This window comes from Sebastes umbrosus, chromosome 13 (assembly GCF_015220745.1).
Source record: "Sebastes umbrosus isolate fSebUmb1 chromosome 13, fSebUmb1.pri, whole genome shotgun sequence".
Lineage (NCBI taxonomy): Eukaryota > Metazoa > Chordata > Actinopteri > Perciformes > Sebastidae > Sebastes > Sebastes umbrosus.
The window spans coordinates 20,842,076-20,867,427 of NC_051281.1; the positions used below are offsets into that span (position 1 = coordinate 20,842,076).

A 25,352-nucleotide genomic window follows, 5' to 3' on the forward strand; every position below is an offset into this window, starting at 1 on the left:
GTTTGTTTTATTGACACAACACAACATGAATTACTTCTTTGTTTTCTTCCATTTTCATGCATGTTCTTTTTAAATATCTATATATTGTAATTTGCTTAATGAACTGTATATATGTATATATATGTTTTTGTTTTTATTTTTTTGTTCTTTTTTATTTTTATTTATTATTGAATTGACGCTTTGGCAATATTGTTCACCTGACAGTCATTATCAATAAAGCAAATTGAATTGAATTGAAATTGTAGACACTGTTCAGACTAGATCAGGGGTCAGGGGTCTCTACGCAACCTGAGGCTCTGGAGCAACATGCGGCTCTTCACCTCCTCTCCAGTGGCTCCCTGTAGATTATAAACATGGAAATTAATAACTGTTATTTTGTTTACATTTTCATTTTTAGTTATCATTGTTGTAGGTCTATGGTACGACAGCATTAGGGCCATATTCAGGAAAAAAAATAAATCTGAGATTTCGAGAATAAAGTCATAATATTATGAGAATAAAGTCATAAGTTTATAAAGTAGTAATTTTTACCTGTTATTTCCTTTTTTTCGCGTAAAGTTATGACTTTATTCTCGTAATATTACGACTTTTTTCGCGTAGTTATGACTTTATTCTCGTAATAGTACGACTTTATTTTGAAATCTCAATTTTTTTCCCTCGATGTGGCCCTAATACTCCGTAGTACATTTGCACTTTGGCCCTCACTGCATTAGACTTATATTCTATATACTTATACTATAAACTGTGTTACCTTCATCACAATGCTCAACCAGACAGATTTTTCTTTGCCTAAAATGGCTCTTTTGATAGTAAAGGTTGCTGACCCCTGGACTAGATGGATCACTCTGAATCCAAAACTGTTAAAGGGCAATTTCACCAAATTTTGCACATAAAGATCAGTTTAGCACACAGTGTAAACAGTGATTTGACACACAAAAAAAGTCTAACACTGTCTTTCCAGAGCTTTCTACCACATGTCATGGAGTTCCTCAGCTGATGGAGTATGCTTAGGTGTAGTAGAGTATTTAAAAAAAAAAATGTCTGGAGGGATCTTTAAGTATTAAACTTGCAGTAGGCAGTATATTTTTGGCATCATTGGGCAAAAATTCCATAATAACCTTTCAGCATATTGTAATTCAAGCATTCTGAGAGAAAACAAGACTTCTGCACCTCCTCATGGCTCTGTTTTCAGGCTTTAGAAAATCTAGCCTGTGACGGGAGACTTTGGCCAATCACAGGTCATTTCAAAGAGAGAGAGCAAAAATTGCAACCAATCATATTGCCGCACCATAAACCCGATGCCTGGATCTGGGTCAATCAGCGTTAATGTTCCACCTGGAGACCAGTTTTCTTATTTTGCATGTTTTTGTTACACACTCCGCTATGAACCCAAATTCAGGTCTGCAGGGTGAGTTAATCATTGCCCTCGAGTCAATGTGTTCACCGACACACACACATACATGAATTCAGCAAACGGAAACTGTGCCACTTAAAACAAACATGTTCATTACACAATGAGATATTTGAAGTGTGATCTATTTTTAAGCACCGAATCTGGCCTGGCCTGGAGCCGGAGAAGAGTCGAGCAGCCAATGACCACCATCCTGTTAGTAGATGCTGACAGATCTCACCTGTAATGTAAAGGATGTGCCACAGAAAAACAATAAGAGTATTAAAAATTTCTGTTTGACAAGATATGATGGTCAATTTTGCTCTTACCCATGGAGAGGAAGTGACGGCAACAAATTCAGGAGCATAACAACTCATAAGCTCAAGGGGAAAAGTGTGTTCCTCCCACTCCCACAGATACTTGAAAACCATCCCCGCTAAAAGCTTCTTTCACATTCATGCAACTGAAATTTGACAGCTATTGTACGTGTGAATCACAACACTTGCAAGCACGGAGGATCCAACGGCTAAACAGCAAGTTTATTTTGGTTAGGATCAGAAACACAGATCATGTCCTGAGGGTGAGATGAGTGGAGATGATATCAAAAAATCCCCTGACTGAAATATGGCAATGGTGGTTTGTGGTGTTTCGGAAGGGTAAATGAGTGGGAGAAATGGTGTGTTACAATGTTCAGTGAATAAGATTGAGGGGGGGAGCAGTTACTCTCAACAGCAGAGAGCAGCATTGACCATTCCCATGGCAAACTCCAACAACAGGGAGACCACATATTACTGCGTCTCCCCTTTTCAAAAAATTCTCCAGTTGCTCAAAGAATCATTTCTATTCAATAAAACCTAGTTTTAGTTGAAATGAAAAACAAAAGGCACAATGATTTTCAACTCATTCTTGTCTTTAATATGCACAAGAGTTGAAAGCATCAATGAGCCACCTTAAAGAGAGGAATTCAATCTAAAATTTATAAAAAGATATAAACAATCAGAGGCCAAAACGCTGTCTGTTGCTTTTCTCCTATTATTTTATTTAAAACAACTTTTCATTAGCAAGTAAAAATCTTGCAACAAACATAAGCTTGTATCCAATTCGGATACAAGGCAACGAAATTGTAAATCTTTAAAGTGGCTCGGTCTAGTCTGCTAGTTCATGACTGTACACCCTCTCTATAGTTTTTGTTCAGTAATAAACAGCTAGTCCCAAAAACAAGCCTGGGCTGTTCATAAACAACCCCACCCAATATTTAAAACCCCAGTGTGACCCCCCCCCCCTTCCCTCCCCCCTCCCCACCTGTTCTGACCCCCTCTCAGTAGTTAGCAGCCAACCAGAGGATCATCAAGTCTTCGAGACCCGGGCTAGGGTCGGGTTCAACGTTTGACACCTTGAACCCGCTCCCACACACCAACTGGGACATGGGACGGCACATTTTTAAACAGCCCGTCACCACTACGAAGAGAAAAAAGAAAACAGCCTGTTCCAATTCATCAGCATGTCATCACAATACATATGCAAGTCAAAAATAAAAACATTGAAACAAAGAAATATTGCTTCAAAAAAAAAAAAAAGAAAGAAAAAAAAAACCCCCTCCCCAGCCATCTTTGACAGTAAAGTTATCGTCCATCCAATGACTGTCAGCTGCAGCAGCTTTGTACAGGCTTTATGTAAATATATTCATATATTCATTAGACGGCAAGGAGAGATACACATCACATTTTTGTACAATTATTCAAATTGAGTGATGACATGTGACCTCATCATCGAAAAAGTAGTTAGGTACTGTAATCAGGACCTGTACTCGTTATATAAGTCTAGTCTTCAATGAGTATAGGTCCCGTTCTGCAGGCAGACATCAATATGCCTTCTCAGACGTGTGCATAAGACTGAAGAAAAGTAAAAGACGTATGGAAGCTCCACAGACTCAACCAGGAGAAGATGGAAAACCTAAAAGATTTGTTTGAAGAGAGAATTTAAAAGAATTAAAACACAAGTTTAAAGGTCAGATAAGCGTTTCGGGCCGATTTTAGCTCAGTGTTTTGTTTTTTTTAAACCCCCCCCCCCCTTCCAGGTTTCACATTACAGGGGAGTCCCGAGCAAACACTTCACTGGATCACAGGACGTGACCGAGCTCGTGCTGCACAAGTGGATGTCCTGTAGGGGGATAAACGCTACAGCCGACATATTCCTCTTCTCTCAAGTCTCTTTGCCTTCACCTTAAGGTGCTTCCTCCCGTGACAGGTGTTCACATCCGTAAAAAACAAAAAATTCTTGTCGCTCTGCTGAATCAGAAGCAGGCGGTTAGCAGGTTTTATAGTTGTATGTGTTGAAAAAAAAAAAAAAGTAATTATGGCATTTTCTTCACATTTTTGATGACTTTTTTTTTTTTAAACAAATGTTAATTCAACAGAGGTCACGTTAAAAAAAGTGACGTCATTGAGTCAGAAGTCCCCGTCAGTCAGTTTACCACGGAGTCCTCTTTTTGCCTGGGAGCCCTTTCACCCCTCCACCTGCTCCGGGACTCTTCTGGGAGGGGGGCAGTGGAGGGTCCGTGGTTAATCATGGCTTAGCTCTGGGATTAACTCTTTAAACTGGGTGAGAGAGGGTTATTGGGGGTTGGCCCGGCCATCGGGAATCTGTGTGACTAAAAGTGTGTTGATGTGTGTACTTGTATGTCAGTGTGCGTGCGCGTAGGTGAAGTAACACCAGAGGACAATCCAGGGGAGGGAAAGCACAAAAATAAACCACAAACAAACAGCAGTATTTTCTTCCCCGTTAAGTGATATGATGGCTTCTAACAAAAGTATGCACACAAATTCTAAGTGTCAAAAAAGTGTGTATAATGTGTGTGTGTATTTGTGTCTGAAAATGTGCTTGTGTTTTTTTGTCTTTGTGAAGACTCGACATTTGGCAATTAAATCTTGCCACGAAGGCTGTTTCTTCCTTCTGGTTTTATTTTTGTGTGATATTCAGAAGCACTGGCAGAGAACACGGACAACCCTCCTGATGCAGGTTGCCAGATGGTGATGGTGCCTGTTGAACGACCAGGACTCCTATGCGGTGGTTGCCGTGGTGGGTGAAGGATGACCATTAACAAAAAGAAAAATACCCCGCAGTGCAGAGGTGGGGAAATCCTTCAGTGGTGACGAGTTTCCATGTTGAAGTGATGCTAAGTAAATCCTTCGGTACCAGGTTGCCAGGTTGGAGGAGAGATGGATGAATGTCTGGGGTGGTTACAGAGTACCCGTGCAGCTGGTTGAACCAAACATCCTGGCTTTTTAGAAATTGAACTCCTTCGTTTGCATGTTGGAAGCTGGATCAAAGTTGAAGGTTCCTCCTTGAGTGGTGTCGGGGATCAAGCTGGGATCCTCATCAATCTGAAAAACAAACAGGTACAGTGAGATCACAGCAGAGGAAGTGGTTGACTAAGCAGGAAAAGACTTTTAGAGGTGTAAATCGCTGGTGGTGAACTTACATCATCTCCTGAAAAGTACTGATCAATAATCTCAAAGGCTAGTTTGTAGATATCCTCATTCTCGTGCTGCTGCAGATTTTCTATCTTTTCCAAACCTGAAAAAAAAAAAACAAGACCCGGTCAAAACAGAGTATGAGGCTGGACCGTGTATGGTCAGTCTGTGAGTTTCTGACTAAACTGTTAAACAAATAGTCAGTGGTCATGTCTATAATGTTAAATCCAGAGGTACATGTCCACTAAGTCTTGCGAGGACACTAGGGGGACGCGCTGCTCCACTCAACTGGCCGTTCAAGCAGTGACGTGGAATGCACCTGATTGGTCCCTGGTTTTCTGCTTGCTGATTCAAACAGGAAACAACACGGAAGCCTGCTCGTAAACAATCCGCCAAAATCTACTTCTGTAAACATTTTAAGCAAGATAGGCTATGCCACTGCTGATTCTTGTTTTCATTTTAGAACTAAATCGCCTTGTTTGACAGCTTGGTCCAAGTTTCGTGAGCCGGACGCGTCGCTCTGGGCAGGCTCATTTGCATAAAGGACTGTTCCCCGCTTTTACATTTTGAAAGAGCAATGGCCAATGAGGAAACTCCAACACTCGGCCGACCAATCGTGTAACTTCATAAGACGACATGGAAATTATATACCAAAAACTGTAGTCCTTGAAAAAAATAAAAATAAAAAAATTGCCCCAATTTTCCACATAAACAAATACATTCAAGAGGATAAAAACAAATGAAGAAAGCAACATTCAGCCGGACACAGACCTCCACACTCCTCTATGATCTCAGCAATAGTGCTGGCTTCATCTCCTGCCATGATGAGGATATTCTTCAGGCCGTCCAGGACGACCTGCACCACCTGGGAGTCCTTCACCGACAGCAGGTTACAGAACGGAGGGATGACATTCTGCTCAACCAGGAACTCCACCTACACAAACCCACACATACACACCACATCCATACTTGATTACAACATAGGTACATGGTTAACAAGTGTGGAACACGTCCTTCTGATTTCACTCATCACCTACTTGCATCCTTCAATAACAGGGACAGTTCTGCCTCTTGAAAAAGTGTGCAATGGTGAGGTAAACATTTACTACTGGAATGACTGAATATTATATGACTGACATGCTAGGTAGGGTTTCTGCAGTTTAAATAAAAACACTTGTGCAGTAAAAGAATAGAAATGAGCTCCAGGTTTCTACGTCATTGGTCCCAAAGCCCAGCTCACCTGGTCTTTCCTCCCACTGATGGTGAGGTTGCTGATGGCCCATGCTGCCTCCTTCTGTGTACCAAAGTCACCCTGTAGAGAAACAGGCTGTCACTAAAATGTGCACATAGCAGGTCTTTTTCTACAACAGCATAACGCCGAAGCACACAGAAAATCTAGGCCACATTTGCATTCAAGAGTTGTTTTTCTTCTCTGGATGCAAAACATAGACTGTGTCGATGCAACTGAATACATACAATTAACGCCAACATGTTGTGTTATACCATCTGTTGAGAAAACTGAATATAAAGATGGAGAATATAAAGCTTAAGGGATTTATTTTCTGTTCTTGCACCATGCACAGACCTTAGCCAGTTGGTGAATGATCATAGGAATCAGTCCAGCATCGATCACAGCCTGGACCTGCTGCTGGTTCCCAGCTGTAATGTTGGACAAGAACCAGACTGCTTCCTGCAAACAGACCAATCACAAATGTTCAGAACCTGCTCTATATCTTCCACACACACACATGAATATTCTTCCAAACCCATGTGCATTTCTCTTCCACTACATTACCTTTTCTCATTGGGCAAGTAAATGAGGAATACAGCAGATGACTGACCGTGCCAATATTTTTTTGAATATTTATTTTTATTTTTAACTCTGGTGTTACCCTCCAGATCCATACATCTTTTGCACTTGATTGTGTACATACTCTGGCTACAGCACCTTCACACTTAAATTAATGTGCTCCAGTGCAATCAGGGTAATAGACATACACATATTAGGGATGCCACAGTGAGGAAATTCTCCCACCGGTTAAGGAACTCGTAAACTGGTGTTTACCGGTGTCGATTACACGGTCTATATGACTGGAGTGTGTGTGTGTGTGTGTGTGTGTATATATATATATATGTGTATGTGTGTATATATATATATATATATATATGTGTGTATATATATATATATATATATATATGTATATGTGTATATGTATATATATGTATATGTATATATATGTATATGTGTGTATATATATATATATATATATATGTATATATATATATATAAATGAACAAATAAAATGAACAAAAAAAAACTACAAACTCTACTGTCAGCTCAAGTGAATAAGTAAGGGAATACATTCAATAACAAACCTGCTCCAGATATATTATACTTCCTGACAGTGAAACGGATAGCTCTCATAAATGTCATGAACTTTGCCGCAGTTCGCAAGCCGCAGACACTTTACTCTCATTTCCGTATTAAGTCGTAAAAAACTGGCAGACTTACAAAAACAATAAAAAAACCAACAACATGAAGGTGAGGCTGTGGTTGTGATACCTTGTTGATCTTTTCTTTAGGGTGTGTGAGCAGGTTGGAGAAGTGTGAGAGGACGTCACAGTTGAGCACAACCTGTGTCTGCTCGTCTGTCCCTGTCACAATGTTACCCACCGCCCTCAGAGCTGCCGTCTGCAGTTTGAAGACAAAGATTAAAAAAAATTTGAAGTGACGTTTGCTGATTAATTCATTGAGGATGAAATTTTCATCTTACTGTAGACAAAAGGAAAAGACTACTGAATTCAATCAATAAAACAAAAGCCTCACCTGAACTTTGACCTCCTGATGGCTGAGGAGAGGCACAAGAAAAGGAACGACTCCAGAATCAATGACCATTTGGATCTGCTCGTTGCCCCCGTCCGTCAGATAGGACAGAGCCCACACTGTGTCTACTAGGATCTAAACATGCAGACACAAGAAGCTTGTAAGACAGCACGAATAAAAGGGATTTTTCCGTACAATATATACTTTAAAAAAATCAGTAAAAAAACAAAATGTCAATCACCCTTCGCTCTGATACTTACATTTATATCGGTGTGATATATTAGCACACAGAGGGCGGGCAAAATCTGTGGGGAAAGAAAAGTAGGTTGTGAGTGGGTTGAATGTAGGCAGAGGAATTGATGGATCAGATGAAGGCAAAAACAGGGCAGAGTGAAAAGACAAAAATCACAAAGAGGAATAGCTGTCAAAACCAGACTTCAAATGTCGAATAAAGAGCTTTATAGTTAGAAATTCCCCTGGGTGATGAAGCTGATTTGGCTACTGAAAAGGCACAGCAGAAACTCTGTGTGACTCAGCCTGCAGTGACACAGTCAACGGCGAAGCAACACATCCATCTGTCTGGCAGATGAAGGCCTGCACACACACACAAGCCCACCTCTTGCACAGTTTCCATAGGTGGTGGCGGATCCTTGTTGCGGCAGAGGTTAACAATGACCCAGGTGACATTGCGGAGGAAGGTGATGGGGATTGATGGGTTGATGAAAGAAAGCAGGGGCTTGACCACGCCCAGGGAGATGACATAATCCCTGCACTGTGGACCATCACCTGGGAAGGCAAGAGGCAGAGGTCAACCTAACCGTTGTTTCCAAGCAGTATATACACACACTTCAATTAGAGGGCACTACTTACCTATAATGTTTCCTAAAGCCCATACAGCCTGTTCACATACGTTCTGGTGGGGAGAGTGTAGCAGTCGCAGGAACAGGGGCACTGCGTCTGGACACACAAACATCAAGGTATCAAAAACTTGCCCAAGGTGACGGATTGTGAAACTCCAGTGATAAGCCCTGCTGCCCGGTCACATTCAAAGCAGAATTACACAAACCCATGACTGTGTCACAACTCCCGTATATAACGGCTGCTCTAAAGCTACGTAGTAACACAATTGCAGAGGGAAAAAATGTCTATCCACTACTAAAAGGTTCCTTTCTAGTAGCCAAAGTGGACATGCCCATTTAAAGCCAAACAACTAATGTACGTATGGCTTATTAAACTTCTTCTAAGGAGTGGTGAGCATGTACAGACAGTAATTGATTGATATCTTGATGACTCTCCTGTTAGTTTTGTTGCACCTCTTTAGAGCGGTACAACTCAACTATTAAATTAATTGCCAACTATTTTGATAATAGATTAATCTGTTTGAACATTTTTTAAAAGAAAAAAAGTAAAAATTCTCTGATTCCAGCTTCTTAGAGGTGAATATTTGCTGGTTTCTTTTTGTCCTTTATGACAGCAAACTGAATATCTTTGAGTTGTGGACAAAACAAGGCATTTGAGGATGTCAACTTGGGCTTTGGGAAACACTGATCGACATTTTTCACTATTTTCCGGCATTTTATAGACCAAACAACTAATCGATTAATCAAGAAAATAATCAACAGAATAATCGACAATGAAAGTTATTGTTAGTTGCAGCCCTATCTTAGTTATTAAAGGGATGCGCTGATCCGATAATCAGTATTGGTCCGATACTGGCAAAAATCACTGGATCGAATATTGGAGGGGGATATAATCCGTTCTGATCCATTTCCGTCACATACGCTCTTCTATGTCGGCGTCTAGGTTTGGGGCTCAGTCCGTCACATATACTCTTCTAAGTCGGCGTTGACAGGTCATTTTACCGGGGATAAAGTTCTGAATGTTTTGAGTGTAGCCCCGACAGAAAACGTAATGTGTTGGTATCGGTATCAGCAGATACTGAAGGTTGCGGTATCGGTATCAGACATTAATACGTGGTAATGAGCCATCTCTAGTTATTAATAAAGTTTTGATGACCTCACTCAATTCCAAGAATCTCTACCCAACTTTAGCTAAACTCAAGCTAAGCTTGGGCTCGGATAGATTCTTCTACATGATGGAAGTTGGACCAATCGGAAGATGAAAACGTGGCCATTATTCAGAAAAGTTTGAAGTAGATTTCTCATTTTGATGCTAAAATACATGAAATGTTCTATGTAAACGTATCAATTACATGTTGTATACTTTGATTTAAACAATTGCATTCAATTTAGATTACTGGGTTCAATTCAAATAAAGTCAAACAATTTCATCTTTAATTTCGTTTTGAATCGGATGTTTCACTTTAATTTTGGGGTCTGTTTTTAGATAAGAGACATTCCTCACTTCCTAACTAGCCATGAGGGTGGAAACTATGATCAGCATTCATGTGATTAGCTGGCTGTTACAGAGACAGTCCTGTTGGCTTTGTTTCAAAATACGAGTGCACTGTTATCTAATAAAAACATAATCCAAAAAATTACCGACTGCCTCATTGAGTGAAAAGCAAATAAACACGCTAGCTCGGCAGATTGCAGACAGTATACAAACAGAGAGACTGCAGCAAGACAGAATGTGGGGTCAACTTACTGGATTTAACCACAGCCTGAGTCTGTGCTGACGTCCCAGAGGCGATGTTGGTCAGAGCCCAAGCTGCCTCGAACTGAAGAGAGGGGCTGCAAGACAACGAACACCAAACCACTTAATCATCAAGTTAAAGACATAAAGAACGCTCATTTAGTTTCCACAGTAGATTGGGAGAGAAAAGGGGAATACTAATAATGATACATTTTGATGTGAACACTTCCTGAATACTCAGCTGCCATCACATGTTTTCCAAGGCTAATTTTTATAGTTCCCTCAAGAACCTAATACCCTCGTGTGTTTTTGGCCTTCCTGCACTAAAAGGGGCTTTTAGAGCAATGTGTCTCAAGCCTATTTTAATCACAAGCCTATTGCTCATCAGGGCGTAGCAACGTTTCAATAATTACTTCCTTTAAAAAAGATTCATAATCAGTTTTACAATCTATATGAATTCCTAATGAAAACAGAGTCTGTATGGTGGATAATATATCCAACACCTGATCAGTGGACTAGATATTGTGCTGTTGGGTGTATTAGTGCGTTGATCACAAGGGAAAACTATCATGAAATCTTTTTTTTTTTTTTTTTTTAAAGTGATGCAACACAAAATATTAGAAATCACACAGTCACAAGTGCTCCTCACACCACCCACCAGCCAAATGCTAGTAAATCATAGCAAAGGGTGTTAAGTGTGTCTATTTCACTGAATATTTCATCAGGCAATGAACCGTGATCTGGTTTTCCTACTGGTGTCTTAAGCTTTAGCTGGGATGTAAAAACAGTAAACGGTGTGTGGTGCCCTTTTGTGATGTAACCAGCCATTGTGGACAGAACAGTTACATTTTCTGCCTCTTGTCAACATGGGAGTGGGCAGATATGCTTGCTTTATGCAAATGTATGTATATATTTATTATTGGAAATCAATTAACAACACAAAATAATGACACATATTGTCCAGAAACCCTCACAGGTACTGCATTTAGCGTAACAAAATATGCTCAGATCATAACATGGCAAACTGCAGCCCAACAGGCAACAACAGCTGTCAGTGTGTCAGTGTGCTGACTTGACTATGTCTTGCTCCAAACTGCATGTGATTGGGTGTGTAAAGTGGGCATGTCTGTAAAGGGGAGACACATGAGTACCCATAGAACCCATTTTCATTCACATATCTTGAGGTCAGAGGTCAAGGGACCCCCTTGAAAATGGCCAGGCCAGTTTTTCCTCGCCAAAATTTAGCCTCCTTTGCAACAAGCTAGTATGACATGGTTGATACCTATAGATTCCTTAGGTTTTGTAGTTTCATATGGTGCCAGTATCTTCACTCTAGATTTACAACTAAGCCTGGTACAACCTAAAAATCGCAAGGTGCGTTAATGCGTTAAAGAAATTAGTGGCGTTAAAACAAATTTGCATTAACGCGTTATTATCGCGTTAACTTTGACAGCCCTAGTATTCAATTCGATTCAATTTGAAGGCCTCAGAAAATACTTTTTGTCTATTCTTGTTCACGTAAAATGGTCCTCATCATCTTCATGCTGTACTTTGCATTGTGGGTCTGTACCTCATTATGTCATTAAGCTGAGCTGGCGTTCTGCCATAATGCTATGGCAACATAGCAGAAAATTACTTTCTCTTGATGGCGATACATGGGTCATACTGCATTGCTGCATTTGCAACTCAAAAAAAATAAAAACAGAAAATGTCCAATATAAGACAGTGCTCCATGTTAACATGACGCTGTTGGTTGCCATGGTAGAATCCTTACAACTTCTTCCTTACAACTTCTTCCACCCCAACTATTCATTCTCCCCCCTCAGTGAACACAAGGTCCTGGGAATTGGGGAACTCGGAGAGACAGGAATGCTGTTATATTTGGCTTGGCCTGGCCTGAGCCAACTGCCCTGCGTGCCTTCACACACTCTCACGTGTGGACACAGTGGGATACACACCCACACACACACGCATGCACATAAAGCCTCTGTTGCGGGAAAGACTTGACGTAGCAGCGTCAGTAATCCATCACAGCAGTCTGCAGTCTTAACAGCTAGAACACTCAGTTCATCGCATCACAGAGAAACAACACTGAAGGCAAACACAAACTGTTTTGGAAGCAGGCTTACTTGTCGTCCCTTTCCAGGCATTTGACTAAAATGGGCAGGATCCCAGACTTTATCAAGTCGTCGATGGGAGGGTTTCTGTCACTCGAGAGCAGTTTTCTGACAAGGAGCAGGGAGAAAAAAAATCGTCAACAACTTCATATACAAAAAAAAAACAGCTGGTGCCTGTATGCTGATGATCTGTTAGTCACTCACCTGGCTGCTTGTACAGCACTGAGCTGGATAACTGCATTATCACTGGTAGCGTTCTGCAGTGACAAGGAGTGAAGGTCATGAAAAATGTTGGCACAGAATAATTATACAGTTTAGGAGCTATTGCTGGTACATTTATAACGGATGACTTACCTGTAAGATGGCATCAAGCGTAACGTTTTGCTGAACAAAGAGAAATGGAGAGAAATATTAGCACAGTCATAGTCATAGTCTGCTAAGCATACTCCATCATCAACTCTATCAACAGCCAATTGTAGGCACCTGACTGCAAAATTGTGCAAAACAGTGCATTTCCCTCATGTCATTAGGGCGCAATAGTTACAAATAGGGCTGTCAAAGTTAACGTAATAATAACATGTAAACGCAAATTCGTTTTAACGTCTTTCGGAAGTTGTAGCGGGCTTGATTATAAAGCTAAAGTGAAGGCATCCTATGAAACTATAAAACCTAAGGAATCCATTGGTACCGACCCTTGACCTCTGACCTCAAGATATGTGAATGAAAATGGGTTCTATGGGTACCCACGAGTCTCCCCTTTACAGACATGCCCACTTTATGATAATCACATGCAGTTTTGGGCAAGTCATAGTCAAGTCAGCACACTGACACACTGACAGCTGTTGTTGCCTGTTTGGCTTGAGTTTGCCATGTTATGATTATGAGCATATGTGTTATGCTAACTGCAGTACCTGTGAGGGTTTCGGGACAATATTTGTCATTGTTTTGTGTTGTTAATTGATTTCCAATAATAAATATATACATACATTTACATAAAGTAAGCATATTTGCCCACTCCCATGTTGATAAGAGTATTAAATACTTGACAAATCTTATTTTAATGTACATTTTGAACAGATAAAAATGTGCGATTAATCGTGATTAAGCATGGACAGTCATGTGATTAATCACTATTAAATATTTTAATCGATTGACAGCCCTAGTTAAAAATAAACATTTAGTATGTCATGCTGCTCAAATATCATTTTCACAATGTAATATACAAGGTGTGGTATGGATTCAAATTATGAACAACATTAGCAGATGTTCTAAATACTCTTGCAGCTTAACAAACTAAAAAAACATAACTGTCCATTGATTAACGCCACTTTACACAATATGTTAAACTCAGGTAAATGTGCTTTTTGTTCACAATTCTATATATAGAGACTTTAGCAGCTTGCCACACTGCACCTTGATGTCTCACATGAAAATGAGTCACGCAGAATATACAAAATGCTTGGTGGCTTTTAACTGAAACGAATGAAGGAAATTACAATGAGCTGCACCCTCTTTTTTTCCCTGAAGTATCAAGTGACTCTGAACATTCAATAGGGCTGAAATGATATAGCATAGAAGTCCCACCCAACTTCCAGGCTAGCTTGTTTCAGTATCAAGTGGTATATTTAATTAAGATACATCTCTCTACTACAGTACTGGCTCGAAAAATTTGAAATCCTCAGCATTTTAACAAGCAATGATAGCATTAGCTTTCAATCACAGCTCCCATGAGACAGTGCTTCAGTGTCTAACACACAGAATTAACATAAAGGGACAACAATGACGTTGGTTGGAACAGCTTGGGACATGTGGTGGCACACAGTCATCCAGTTTTTCATCAGTACTACACATTTCCTTTCTCACTGCTGCTGCGGGCCATGAATTGAGACTGCAATTTCAATTTGTGATTAAAATGCACCGATTGGCTCACTCTGCAGGCTATTCCTCATCATGTCATTAATCTACTATAAGAATATCAACAGAAGTCAATGACTTTGGAGATAAATACATGTTGGGCAGCATATTGCTATACAGCGTCGACATAGAGCATATTACATTATGTGGAGAAACTAAGAGAGAGGGATATTGCAGTCTTAACTGCAACGTTCTGGATCTAGAAACCACAGACATTATTAACCGTATATATTTGTACACGCTATACAGTGAATAAAACCCCTAAAATCCTTCCATCAGTGAGGGAGAATTAGTGGGTCAATTTGTACAAATTAAAATAGAATATTTTTACACAATCAAGTCATAGATAGACACATAGATTGGGTATGAAATTCCATACTGACATGCTATTTAATACACTAAAACTATGTGAGATTTTTTAGTATATCCGAAACATTAGTATGAAACCAATCGTACGCAAATTGCATGCCATTTCAAAATATTGAAATATTACAGTATGCAAACGTTGGACACTACGGCAGCATAAATATCCCACGATGCAATGCCGTAGTGGAGCTTCCAAACATATCTTACTCAACAGTCGGAGTTTACCCAGTTGTCATGGAATTGCAGACGTAACACGAAATTGATCTTGGAAAATTGGAAGATCTACGATTCTATGACAACTGGGAGATCTCCATCTGGATGAAGAATGTGTGATATGATTGAAAGCTCTAGAACAGCCACTAAATAAACTACTTGGTGAGATTTTTTTTTTTTTTTGTCAGCTGCTTTTTCCAAGATCAAGAGTGAACTTTCAATCTCACCTAAGGAGAAAAATGGCATTTGTAACGTGGGAGGAAATCCCAGTAAAAAGACACATTTCATTCTTACTGAAGCTGTTCAGGTTTCTAGTGTGTATCGCACACGCACTTTCAATTAAATACACTGCCCACTTGATTTGAACCCCTCTGATCCGTCATCCAGACGGTCCAGTCTCACTACATCTCTCACGCCCAGGCACATACGCACACACACCCACACTTACTCCTTTGAAGTCTGAGTCGACGTCAGAGTCTTCCAGACTCTCCTCCAGCGGGACATTTCTCTTCTTCAGTAGATGTTCGTCTCGTTTGTTCTGGCAAGAGGAAAAAAAAAAAAAGACAGAAAAGCAATGAGGGGAGGAGATGAAAGTGTTCATTAATGCATTCATGAATTCTTAAAGTGCCAGTGAATCTAAGCCTACCTCAAAAACAATTCCAAAAACTTTCACTTTCTGGAGTACACGTTAGAAAATCCCAATCTGAAATGTCTAAATCAGAGAAATCTGCCTGCAGGCTAGTCCACAAAGCAAACGCACACTCATCTTTGAAGGACATTGACCCATAGCCGTCTAACCCCCTCAACCCACTCTGCAACCCCCCCTCAGCAAGCACACATTCATTCAGCGTGGAAATACAAAGACACATGTACATACAACCAGGAAGAAAGACCCACACATCCCATCAATTTACAGCGCATGTGAGTCAGTGGTAGGAGGAGATTCCCTTGCCCTACATTCCCTGTGCATCATGCCGATGTGCGTCACTGATGACTAATCAGCTAGTGCAGTGCTTCTTGCTGCTCTGATCCAGCTAAATGGAATGTGCTAGACTTGAGACCACCTCAGTATTTCATAGCGATGACGTTCTATGTCTTAACACCCCTGGCTGTGCCAGCGATCTCCAAACGTCTGCCGGTGGCTGTGCTGCTCTACGTGCTTGTTTACCAGTATTCTCAGACTTTCTCTGGAAGCACGAGTCCCTTGAGTTTTGTTCATTAGAATTACTAGTTCAGATGGCCCTATACCAAGACATGCATGTGAATCTGTCCACCGTCTAATATGATGTTTACATGTTTTTCTTGATGGTGTCACTTTTGTGCCATGTTGGACTGTCAAAAACACATTTTTCACATTTCAATTTCTCTCATTTTGAGGCCAGAGAGCAACTTCCTCTTCCACAACCTACATATGCCTTTCATATTTCAGGAGACTAAGAAGAAACAAGTCTGAATTATATCATAACACTCTACTAATGCAGATAAGACTCGTGGGCAAAATGTAATCAGTAATGTCAATAGATAAACCCTACTAAAATGATCATTAAATGTGCTGTGGATTTCATACTTAGAGTACCACCACTACTCAATTTGAACTTTTAAGTGGACATAACCCTGATGGATGAGCCATACTGATGGTGTTAGTGCTGTATTTCTATTAAGTCATCATCTTCTACAAAGAAAATTCTTCACTGAGAAAAAGAAGTGGTAGTTGTGATTGGTCTTCCTGTTGTCAGATATCACATTCAAACAGAAAGTTAGCCCAGCCAAGACGTGACTGATCTATTCATCTGTTACAAGCTAGGGATTTCAAAAGAGCAGAGTCGATTCCATTCTGAAAACCTGACGGTACTTGTTTTTGTACGGCCGGGGCTCGAGACTAATGGCACCCAGTCGTGCCGGAGATGATAGAAAATGTGTTTGGGATGCAGCAAACTCACTATCGATGCGTCCCTATTTTTCCCCTTATAATCCACAGCGAACAACAAATCTGTGTTGAAATCGACAGGATGAGAGCTAGTAACGTTAGCTGTTAGCTCCATGTACGCCCACTGTGCTGCTTACCGGCTGCTAACAGTTATTCCAATAATCTCAACATCTCCACAACTAGAATCCAGGTACCAAGTCTGATCTTACCAAGCAGCATCTTGAGGATCTGCTTACAGTTCATGACGATTTGACCACTAAATATTTTTAAGTTTGTTTCCAAGTAAGTTTTTATTCACAGTTCAAACCAGAGAATGCATTAGTATCAGCAAGAAATATCCCACCAGGCACTGTTGCAGCATCCACAAAGGCTGTCTCTCCAAGTGACACGTGCTGAAGTCTAGGCTCAACTCCTTCAGACCCTGGTGACTTGTTTGCCTACAGCAATCATGATTATACTCACAAAAATTAATATCAAACATGACTTGTATTTGCAGGGTTGGGTTTTGCATTGGTAGAAAACTGCACAGTCTTAAATATCCCCAGCAACAAAAGCAATGTTTATTTTTCAGCTAAGCGATTGCACATGACCTGACAGAAGGATACTTGGAAAGGTGAAAAAAACAACTACCAACAGATTAAGATCCTTCTGTAGCATGCAGGCATGGTTACATCAGAGCGCAATCAAGATAAAGTGACACCAACGTAACCTCAGAGGATTCATTACAAGATGCAAAACCCCTTGTAGAACAAGTAATTAAAAGCCAGGTTAAAGGTGCTAAATTCGAAATTCAGAGCATATCTAGTGCCTCCACACGGCTCTCAATATGGCAACGGCTGCTTTATGCATCCATCCATCCATCCACCCATGCTCGCAGCTAACGGTGCTAACCTGCTAACAATGCAAACAACAGCAACAATGCTGATACAGCTAACAGTGTTAACCCCCTCAGGTTAACACTGTACCAGAGGGCTTCCTTTTATACTTGGGTATGTATGAATGCTAGTGGAACCAGCTCACTGCTGACAGTTACATGCATATGTCTGTCATGTTTGTTCAGATCAAATTTGATGCATCAAATCTCTTTGGGCAATGGCATCATTAAGCAGCAGCAGTACAATGATCCAAAGCGACCCCCTGAACTAACATCAATCCAACTGAGCATGGGTCTCACTTACTGAAGAATAGAATGAAGGCAAATATCCCCTGAAACAAGACCCTCAACTTCAAGCTGAAAGTTACCATTTTAATCTTATAGTCCTTGTTTAGTTTTAAGCCCATGGTGTAGAGTAAAGGCACCAAACTGCTTCGGCGCCCCTACTCCAGAGGATGATATTTTATTAAAGAAATAAATTATTAATTAATAAAAAATAATACTGTCGCTTTCACTGGTTAAAATGACAAACGTCGCCAGCGGTAGGTCACATTAGCTGTCACTACTTAACATAAATTCTGTTTGTAACTTGATGGCAGACCAAAAAATAAAACTTGGTTGTTGTCGGGTGTTTGTGTGCTCTGGACGGTTTACGAGGTAGTTAAGAGAAGTTTCCCTCTGTAACACCACTGAACAACTGCGAGTGGACTGAGTGTTTTTGTAGTCCGAACAACTCCAACAAACATATCATATCAATAATTGAATCTTTAGATCAAATTAAAAGATTAACGGGTATCGGTAATATACAAAAAAAATTTGCCTAAATAGCGACCTTTTCCTAAAATGCCTGTATTGCGGCATCAGAGCATCGATTGACGCGCATCAAATGAGGCGTTTTCATTTATCACTTTCAGTGCGTTCGGGCCTTGAAGGACCAAAACAACAAAATATACATCACATGCACAAACTACACATTGTACAATGCTTATTAAAAAAGTATATACCCCCTTTGTTCATGTTTTGTTCCAACAATCAACACAGACATTAGCACTACTGTAGCTCCTCTTTCCTTTCAATTTCATCACCGTGCAGGAACAGTGGGAGTGCAGCGAATAAACAACAAACACAGTAGCCTGGTAACAAAAAACCTGATCCTGGCCCAACTTTTGTTGCAGTGCAAAATCATGCAACAAAATGTTGGCCAAATTGAATACATGCCAAGTAGAATACCTTGTAGCCTGTTTGTGCCAATTCTACTCTTTACATGGAAATCCTATAAACAATCACATTTTTCCTTGTAAAGAGAGATAACTGGTTGCTCTGTGTATTCAACCGTAAAAACAGGGATAGACAGGAAGGCAATCCAGGCACTCCAAAACACTAAAACAAGTGGCAACGAAGAATGCCCTGACGAAGACCTACAGTGGTCAAAACATGTTGGCTTTTTTAATGATTTAGTCACCACAATAAAAGGCTTTTTAATAGATTTCCTCCCTCGTTGCCACTTGCTTTAGTATTTCAAAGTGCCTTCCTGTCTAATTTATTTTGTGACAAGCCATTTCAAAAAGAAAGCTAGCCCAAAAAAGCTTTGTTTCCATCATTAAATTACAAAAAGTGTGTAAAAATTAGAAAAATTCAACAACAGAAAAGCATAAATGCTCAATAGATCCACGTTGCTTTAGAAGGTGTCTGTTTATAAGAGACCTTGATTATTGATGGACCAACCAAACAGGTACTTCGGGGTGTAATTACTGACTATGGGGGGAGGAAATTACACAGGTGTGCCTCCACACAGAACAGACAGAATTATAGAAGTACAGAAGGAAACCAGAATTGCATGGCTTGCAACAGTTTCTCATGACACATTCTTAGTCAGTTGCAAGAGACAGTGTAATAGTGGGTGGGGGAATCAGGCTTTGTTAAAAATCAAGCCAATTCACTTAAGGGTCAAGCAATATTTTTGACATTAACGATGAATTAAATGGCTGGTGTTGCCTGGTGCAATGAACTTAAATGCCCAACTCTACAGTTATTTCAGCTTTTAGCTGTTTTCTAACTATGTTGTATAGACTGTATGTTTGCCTCCCAATGGTTTTGTCTGAATTTTAAATTTCCTCAACAAGTCCAACTCCACTGGTCTAGGATTTCAAACAGATTTATAATACTTCGACTGGGTGGTGTATGTGTGTGGACAGATGTTGAATCTTTTCTCACCTTTCTCAACTCAACCGTCACCTCATTTCGATGTCTTCGCATAGTCTGTAACAAAGAAACGAAAAGAAAGACAGCATATTAGGAGAAATTCAACCATTTATTATCGTGGAAATATACACTGTAGCCTTTTACATGGATAGCAAAATGACCTAATAAATCACAAAATACCATGAGCAAAAGATATTAAATTGAATGTTTTCCATTAGATGACACGCCACATTAATAAAACAATTTCATTTTTGGGATCTTATAACCATTTAAATTTACAAAACGTTAATAACATGGGGCACATAGATGACTGAATCCTATGAACAGAAACCACCACCAACATATTTGAAGGTAAGAGATCTATAAAACAACTAAAAAAACAGCACAAGCGAAGAAAGGCTGTCTGTTGGGTTTGCAGTTCATCCTGAACAGTTTGAGATGGTCTAAGATCTTGTGACTGTTTGAAGAGGTTCATGTTGCCTTCCTAAATAGCCTGTTACGTAATCTGGGACAGTCATAACTCAGGAGGCTGTGGAGCAGAGAGGTGTCTCCCAACCACTGCAAAACAACAATAATGCCACTACATTGACCCAAACAACATTGTCCCTTAACAGAGAGCAGAACATTAAAATATAATAGTCCAGCCTGGATGACAAGAGAAATGAATGCAGTCCAGTACACTTTAATTGGCCTAATTCTGTTGGTTGCCGTACCCAACATATGAACTGTTCCTAAAACTAGGGATGCATCGATACCGTATAGGATATCTGGCCGATACTGACTCAAATAGCTGGATCGAGTATCTGTAACAATGGGGCCGATCTATTAAATTCAATTCTATATTTATATACTTTATACATATTATACTGGAATTTTAATTCCTGTTTAAGTTTTGACCAATTTGTTGCTGCATTAAAAAGGTTTACACTTGAATTGTAATTCCTGTTAATTTTGAAGATTTGTTACCAAGTTGCTGGTGCGCATTTATTATTTGAATAATAAATAACAATTCAATAAAAACTATCAAGGTATATATTTGTTACATTTTGTTCTACAAAGTTAAGAAAGCAATGTTTAAGTCAAGCCTGATGTTGCCTTGCAAATAAAACAATGATCCCAGTAACTTCCACACAGTGAGCCATACATACAGCTTATTAATTAAACACTGGTATCGGATCAGTACTCGGTATCGGCCGACACACAAAGCCCAGGTATCGCTTTCGGTATCGGGACTGAAAAAGTTGTATATGCCAATTAAGACAAAATTGCTGGAGCCCATAGAGGCCCCACAGTACATGGTCAAAAATCATTATGAAACCAGCAATTCTACAACGCAAGAACGATATGGTATTTCAGGGTAAAGTGCTAAACCAATCTAAGGCATAAACACATTCTATATGATATCCTGGAAAACAAAAGGAGCTTATGACCTGCGGCATGTGAGACTTTACTGCTTTGCAATTCAAAGCTGTTCCTAATGATGTCAGCAATGAAGAGCAATCTGTTATGCCTGACCTAAATAAATAAAACCCGAACTGGCATGTTCTGCCCTCCTGTAGTCTGAGTCATCCATTTAGGAAAACTCAAATTCATGCAGAGGCTCTTAAGGGGACCCGGGTCAGACATCCAAGATGCCTGAAATAGCATCAGGAATGCACTTGGCAGAGTCTGTCTGTCATAGTAGCCATGTGCTTGTCCAACTCACTCCAAGTTTCAAAACAACCACCTATGGGGTATCAATCTGTGCTTTCAGGCATTTGAGGGAGAAACAGCACCCTGGCAGATTTTGAAGGGCCATTTTCAGACCAATCTTTGTTGGTAAACCCTTAGGCTAGGGTGACCAGGTGTCCCACTTTACGAGGGACTGCACAGCCTTTTTTATCCCTTGTCCCACGTCCCACATATTGAGACGATGTCCCACATTTTCACTGGCTCTAGTTTTCAAAAGTCAAAGCACAGCAGGACAGACGCTTTTTAAAATCTGGCTTTTATCCAATGGCTGTGAAGAAAGCAGGGAGTAAGGCTGTCATCGCGGGGCTGTGTTTGCTGTCAAACTGCGAACACGTGGGTCAAGTGCAGGTTAACTTGTCACCATCTTTGCTACGCTGTGCCCAACGGAGAAAACTGCGAGTCACCGCAAAGTCACAAGCTATGCAGATTTGATGGAGACTTCCACAAAGAAAAGGAAGAGCAGTTAAAACAAAGACTGTGAAACTACTTATAAGTATTTATAAGCCGGAGGAAAGCGATTCTCAGAGTCTTTTGCAAAATTTGCCAGTTATTTTTTCATTTCACAGACATGAAGCGACACAGTTCATGTGAGTCTCACAAGAAACGTGGGGCTAAAAAAAGAGATGTGCCGATCTATAGATGCATTTGGGCAAAGCATAGAGATGTTACAAGATAAGGGGCAGAATATAAATGTTTATTATTTAAGTTACATATACATTATATCAAAATTGTAGACTACCTCTCAGCCTTGGTAACATGTCCCACATTATCCCACATAAACATACTCTTTGTCCCACATTTAGTTTGTTGGGATCTGGTATCCCTACGTTAGGCTGAGTTATGTATATAACCTAGAGTAGATATGTGTTACTTTGATGTCTTCCTTTGATCCAACATTGTTAGCTTACTTTATTTTAGATTGTCTGAACACAGCCTTTCCCAAATGTGTTTGGTCATCGTGTCAATGGGAATTACAGACAAATGTTGTCACAGATAGTTATAATTAGACTAGTTAGTTGAATGATGCTGCAACACCCAGCGTATTAGGCAACCTGAAGTAAGGGGCAGAATATAAATGTTTATTATTAAAGTTACATATAAATTATATCAAAATTGTAGACTACCTCTCAGCCTTGGTAATGTGTCCCACATTATCCCACATAAACATAATCTTTGTCCCACATTTAGTTTGTTGGGATCTGGTCAACCCTACCTTAGGCTGAGTTATGTATATAACCTAAAGTAGATATGTGTTACTTTGATTGTCTTCCTTTGATCCAACATTGTTAGCTTACTTTATCTTAGATTGTCTTAACACAGCCTTGGTTTGCCAAATGGTTTGGTTATCGTGTCAATTACAGACAAATGTTCTAACAGATATTATCAAAATTGTAGACTACCTCTCAGCCTTGGTAATGTGTCCCACATTATCCCACATAAACATAATCTTTGTCCCACATTTAGTTTGTTGGGATCTGGTCAACCCTACCTTAGGCTGAGTTATGTATATAACCTAAAGTAGATATGTGTTACTTTGATTGTCTTCCTTTGATCCAACATTGTTAGCTTACTTTATCTTAGATTGTCTTAATACAGCCTTGGTTTGCCAAATGGTTTGGTTATCGTGTCAATTACAGACAAATGTTCTAACAGATATTATCAAAATTGTAGACTACCTCTCAGCCTTGGTAATGTGTCCCACATTATCCCACATAAACATAATCTTTGTCCCACATTTAGTTTGTTGGGATCTGGTCAACCCTACCTTAGGCTGAGTTATGTATATAACCTAAAGTAGATATGTGTTACTTTGATTGTCTTCCTTTGATCCAACATTGTTAGCTTACTTTATCTTAGATTGTCTCAACACAGCCTAGGTTTGCCAAATGGTTTGGTCATCGTGTCAATGGGAATTAGAGACAAATGTTGTCACAGATATTTATAATTAGACTTGTTAGTTGAATGATGCTGCAACACCCAGCAGATTCAGGCAGTAGGGTACACAGTATACCGGTGGTGTTTTTCTAGAATAATATAGGACTTGACAGTGAAGCAAAAACAGTTGTCCTTCACGTCTACATTAATATAGCAACCTGAAGTAAGGGGCAGAATATACATGTTTATTATTAAAGTTACATATAAGTTATATCAAAATTGTAGACTACCTCTCAGCCTTGGTAATGTGTCCCACATTAACCCACATAAACATAATCTTTGTCCCACATTTAGTTTGTTGGGATCTGGTCAACCCTACCTTAGGCTGAGTTATGTATATAACCTAAAGTAGATATGTGTTACTTTGATTGTCTTCCTTTGATCCAACATTGTTAGCCTACTTTATATTAGATTGTCTCAACACAGCCTTGGTTTGCCAAATGGTTTGGTCATCGTGTCAATGGGAATTAGAGACAAATGTTGTCACAGATATTTATAATTAGACTTGTTAGTTGAATGATGCTGCAACACCCAGCAGATTCAGGCAGTAGGGTACACAGTATACCGGTGGTGTTTTCTAGAATAAGATGGGACAGCACAGTTGTCCTTCACGTCTGCGTTACTATAGCAATGTCAACCTGAAGTATGACCATCCACACATTAGTGAGAAGACTTTATAACATTAATACTAGCTCAACGTTATCCAACTCTCACTGACTAAACATGAATTCACTTCAGATAAAACAGTCAATTTATGACCTTAAATGTTTAGTTAGCACCACATTTTGCCCATTTTTCCCATGCAAACAGCCCATCAAACTAAAGGTCATCGCATGGTTACCATTCACAGCTAGCTCACAGTTTAGTGGGCTTTAGCTAGCAGCTCAGTTTAGCTGGCTGAGCTCACCTGAGCTTTAACGAGCTAGCAAGCTAACAAGGAGGGGCAATGTTTGGTTTGGTCAGGGTGGATGAGGACCAACCATGTTAATCAACCTTAAACCAACAGTTTACTAATAATGACTAAATGTATGTGATGCTCAGAAGCTAGCCTTGGTGTTACTGAAGGTCAGCTGGCTGTGAAACACAGAGAAATGTGGAGATTAAGGAGCCGGGTTCAGGCCCAGCCTCGCTTCAGACCGGTGTCCATCCAACTAGCTAGCAGTGACAGCTACACCGCCTGCCTTAAGTACTCCTAACTGTGATGTTGCTACCTCTTTACACACATTAACTACTGAGTATTGTTAAACCACAGCATAACAATCACCGGGTGGATTCACCGGTAACAACATGAGGCCACTTTTTGATGGCGAACTCAGTTAGCTTAGCTTTAGCTAGCTTAGCTAACAGCTGCAGGTCTTCTCAGCGAGAGGCCCAACAGACTCTCGTTTATCTCCGTTAAACTAACTATTCTTATTGACATGTTAGTGTGTGTTTATGTCAGCTCACCTCGACATCTCGTCCTTTATTTTTAAAGCTCTTGATGCGGTGGTTTTCCAAGCCGGCGTTTTCTGCCATGGCTGTTATGGGTGTTTAGCTGTTAACTCCGGCTGGTCGGGATCTCCTCTGAAGAGACGAGAGGCACGGCAGCTCCCTGTAGCTGCTGCTGCTGCTGCTGGCTCCGGAGAGAGGAGAGAGGAGGGGGGAGGAGAGGAGGACGGAACAGCAAGTAGAGGAGGGGGGGAGGAGTTAACGCATATATACCTCCTGCCTGCATGGGCTGTCCCGGCTGTCCTCTGGTGTCCACCTCCCTCCTCCAACGACGCAGTAATCACCCTATTAAACACCAGCCTT

General features: G+C 40.2%; 1 protein-coding gene across 1 annotated transcript; it reads right to left on the reverse strand.

Moving 5' to 3' along the window:
- Positions 1 to 1,903: 1,903 nt before the first annotated feature.
- On the reverse strand, positions 1,904 to 25,230 carry kpna3 (karyopherin alpha 3 (importin alpha 4)). The gene is made up of 17 exons (XM_037789695.1): positions 25,008 to 25,230; positions 19,908 to 19,952; positions 15,341 to 15,430; positions 12,754 to 12,783; positions 12,604 to 12,656; positions 12,412 to 12,507; positions 10,295 to 10,380; positions 8,558 to 8,644; positions 8,304 to 8,473; positions 7,948 to 7,992; positions 7,691 to 7,822; positions 7,427 to 7,555; positions 6,449 to 6,553; positions 6,104 to 6,175; positions 5,635 to 5,797; positions 4,872 to 4,966; positions 1,904 to 4,773 (listed from the first exon to the last, which is right to left on the reverse strand). Exons 1-17 carry the CDS (start codon positions 25,074 to 25,076, stop codon positions 4,675 to 4,677), a joined length of 1,566 nt encoding a protein of 521 aa, XP_037645623.1. The 5' UTR covers positions 25,077 to 25,230; the 3' UTR covers positions 1,904 to 4,674.
- Positions 25,231 to 25,352: the final 122 nt, after the last annotated feature.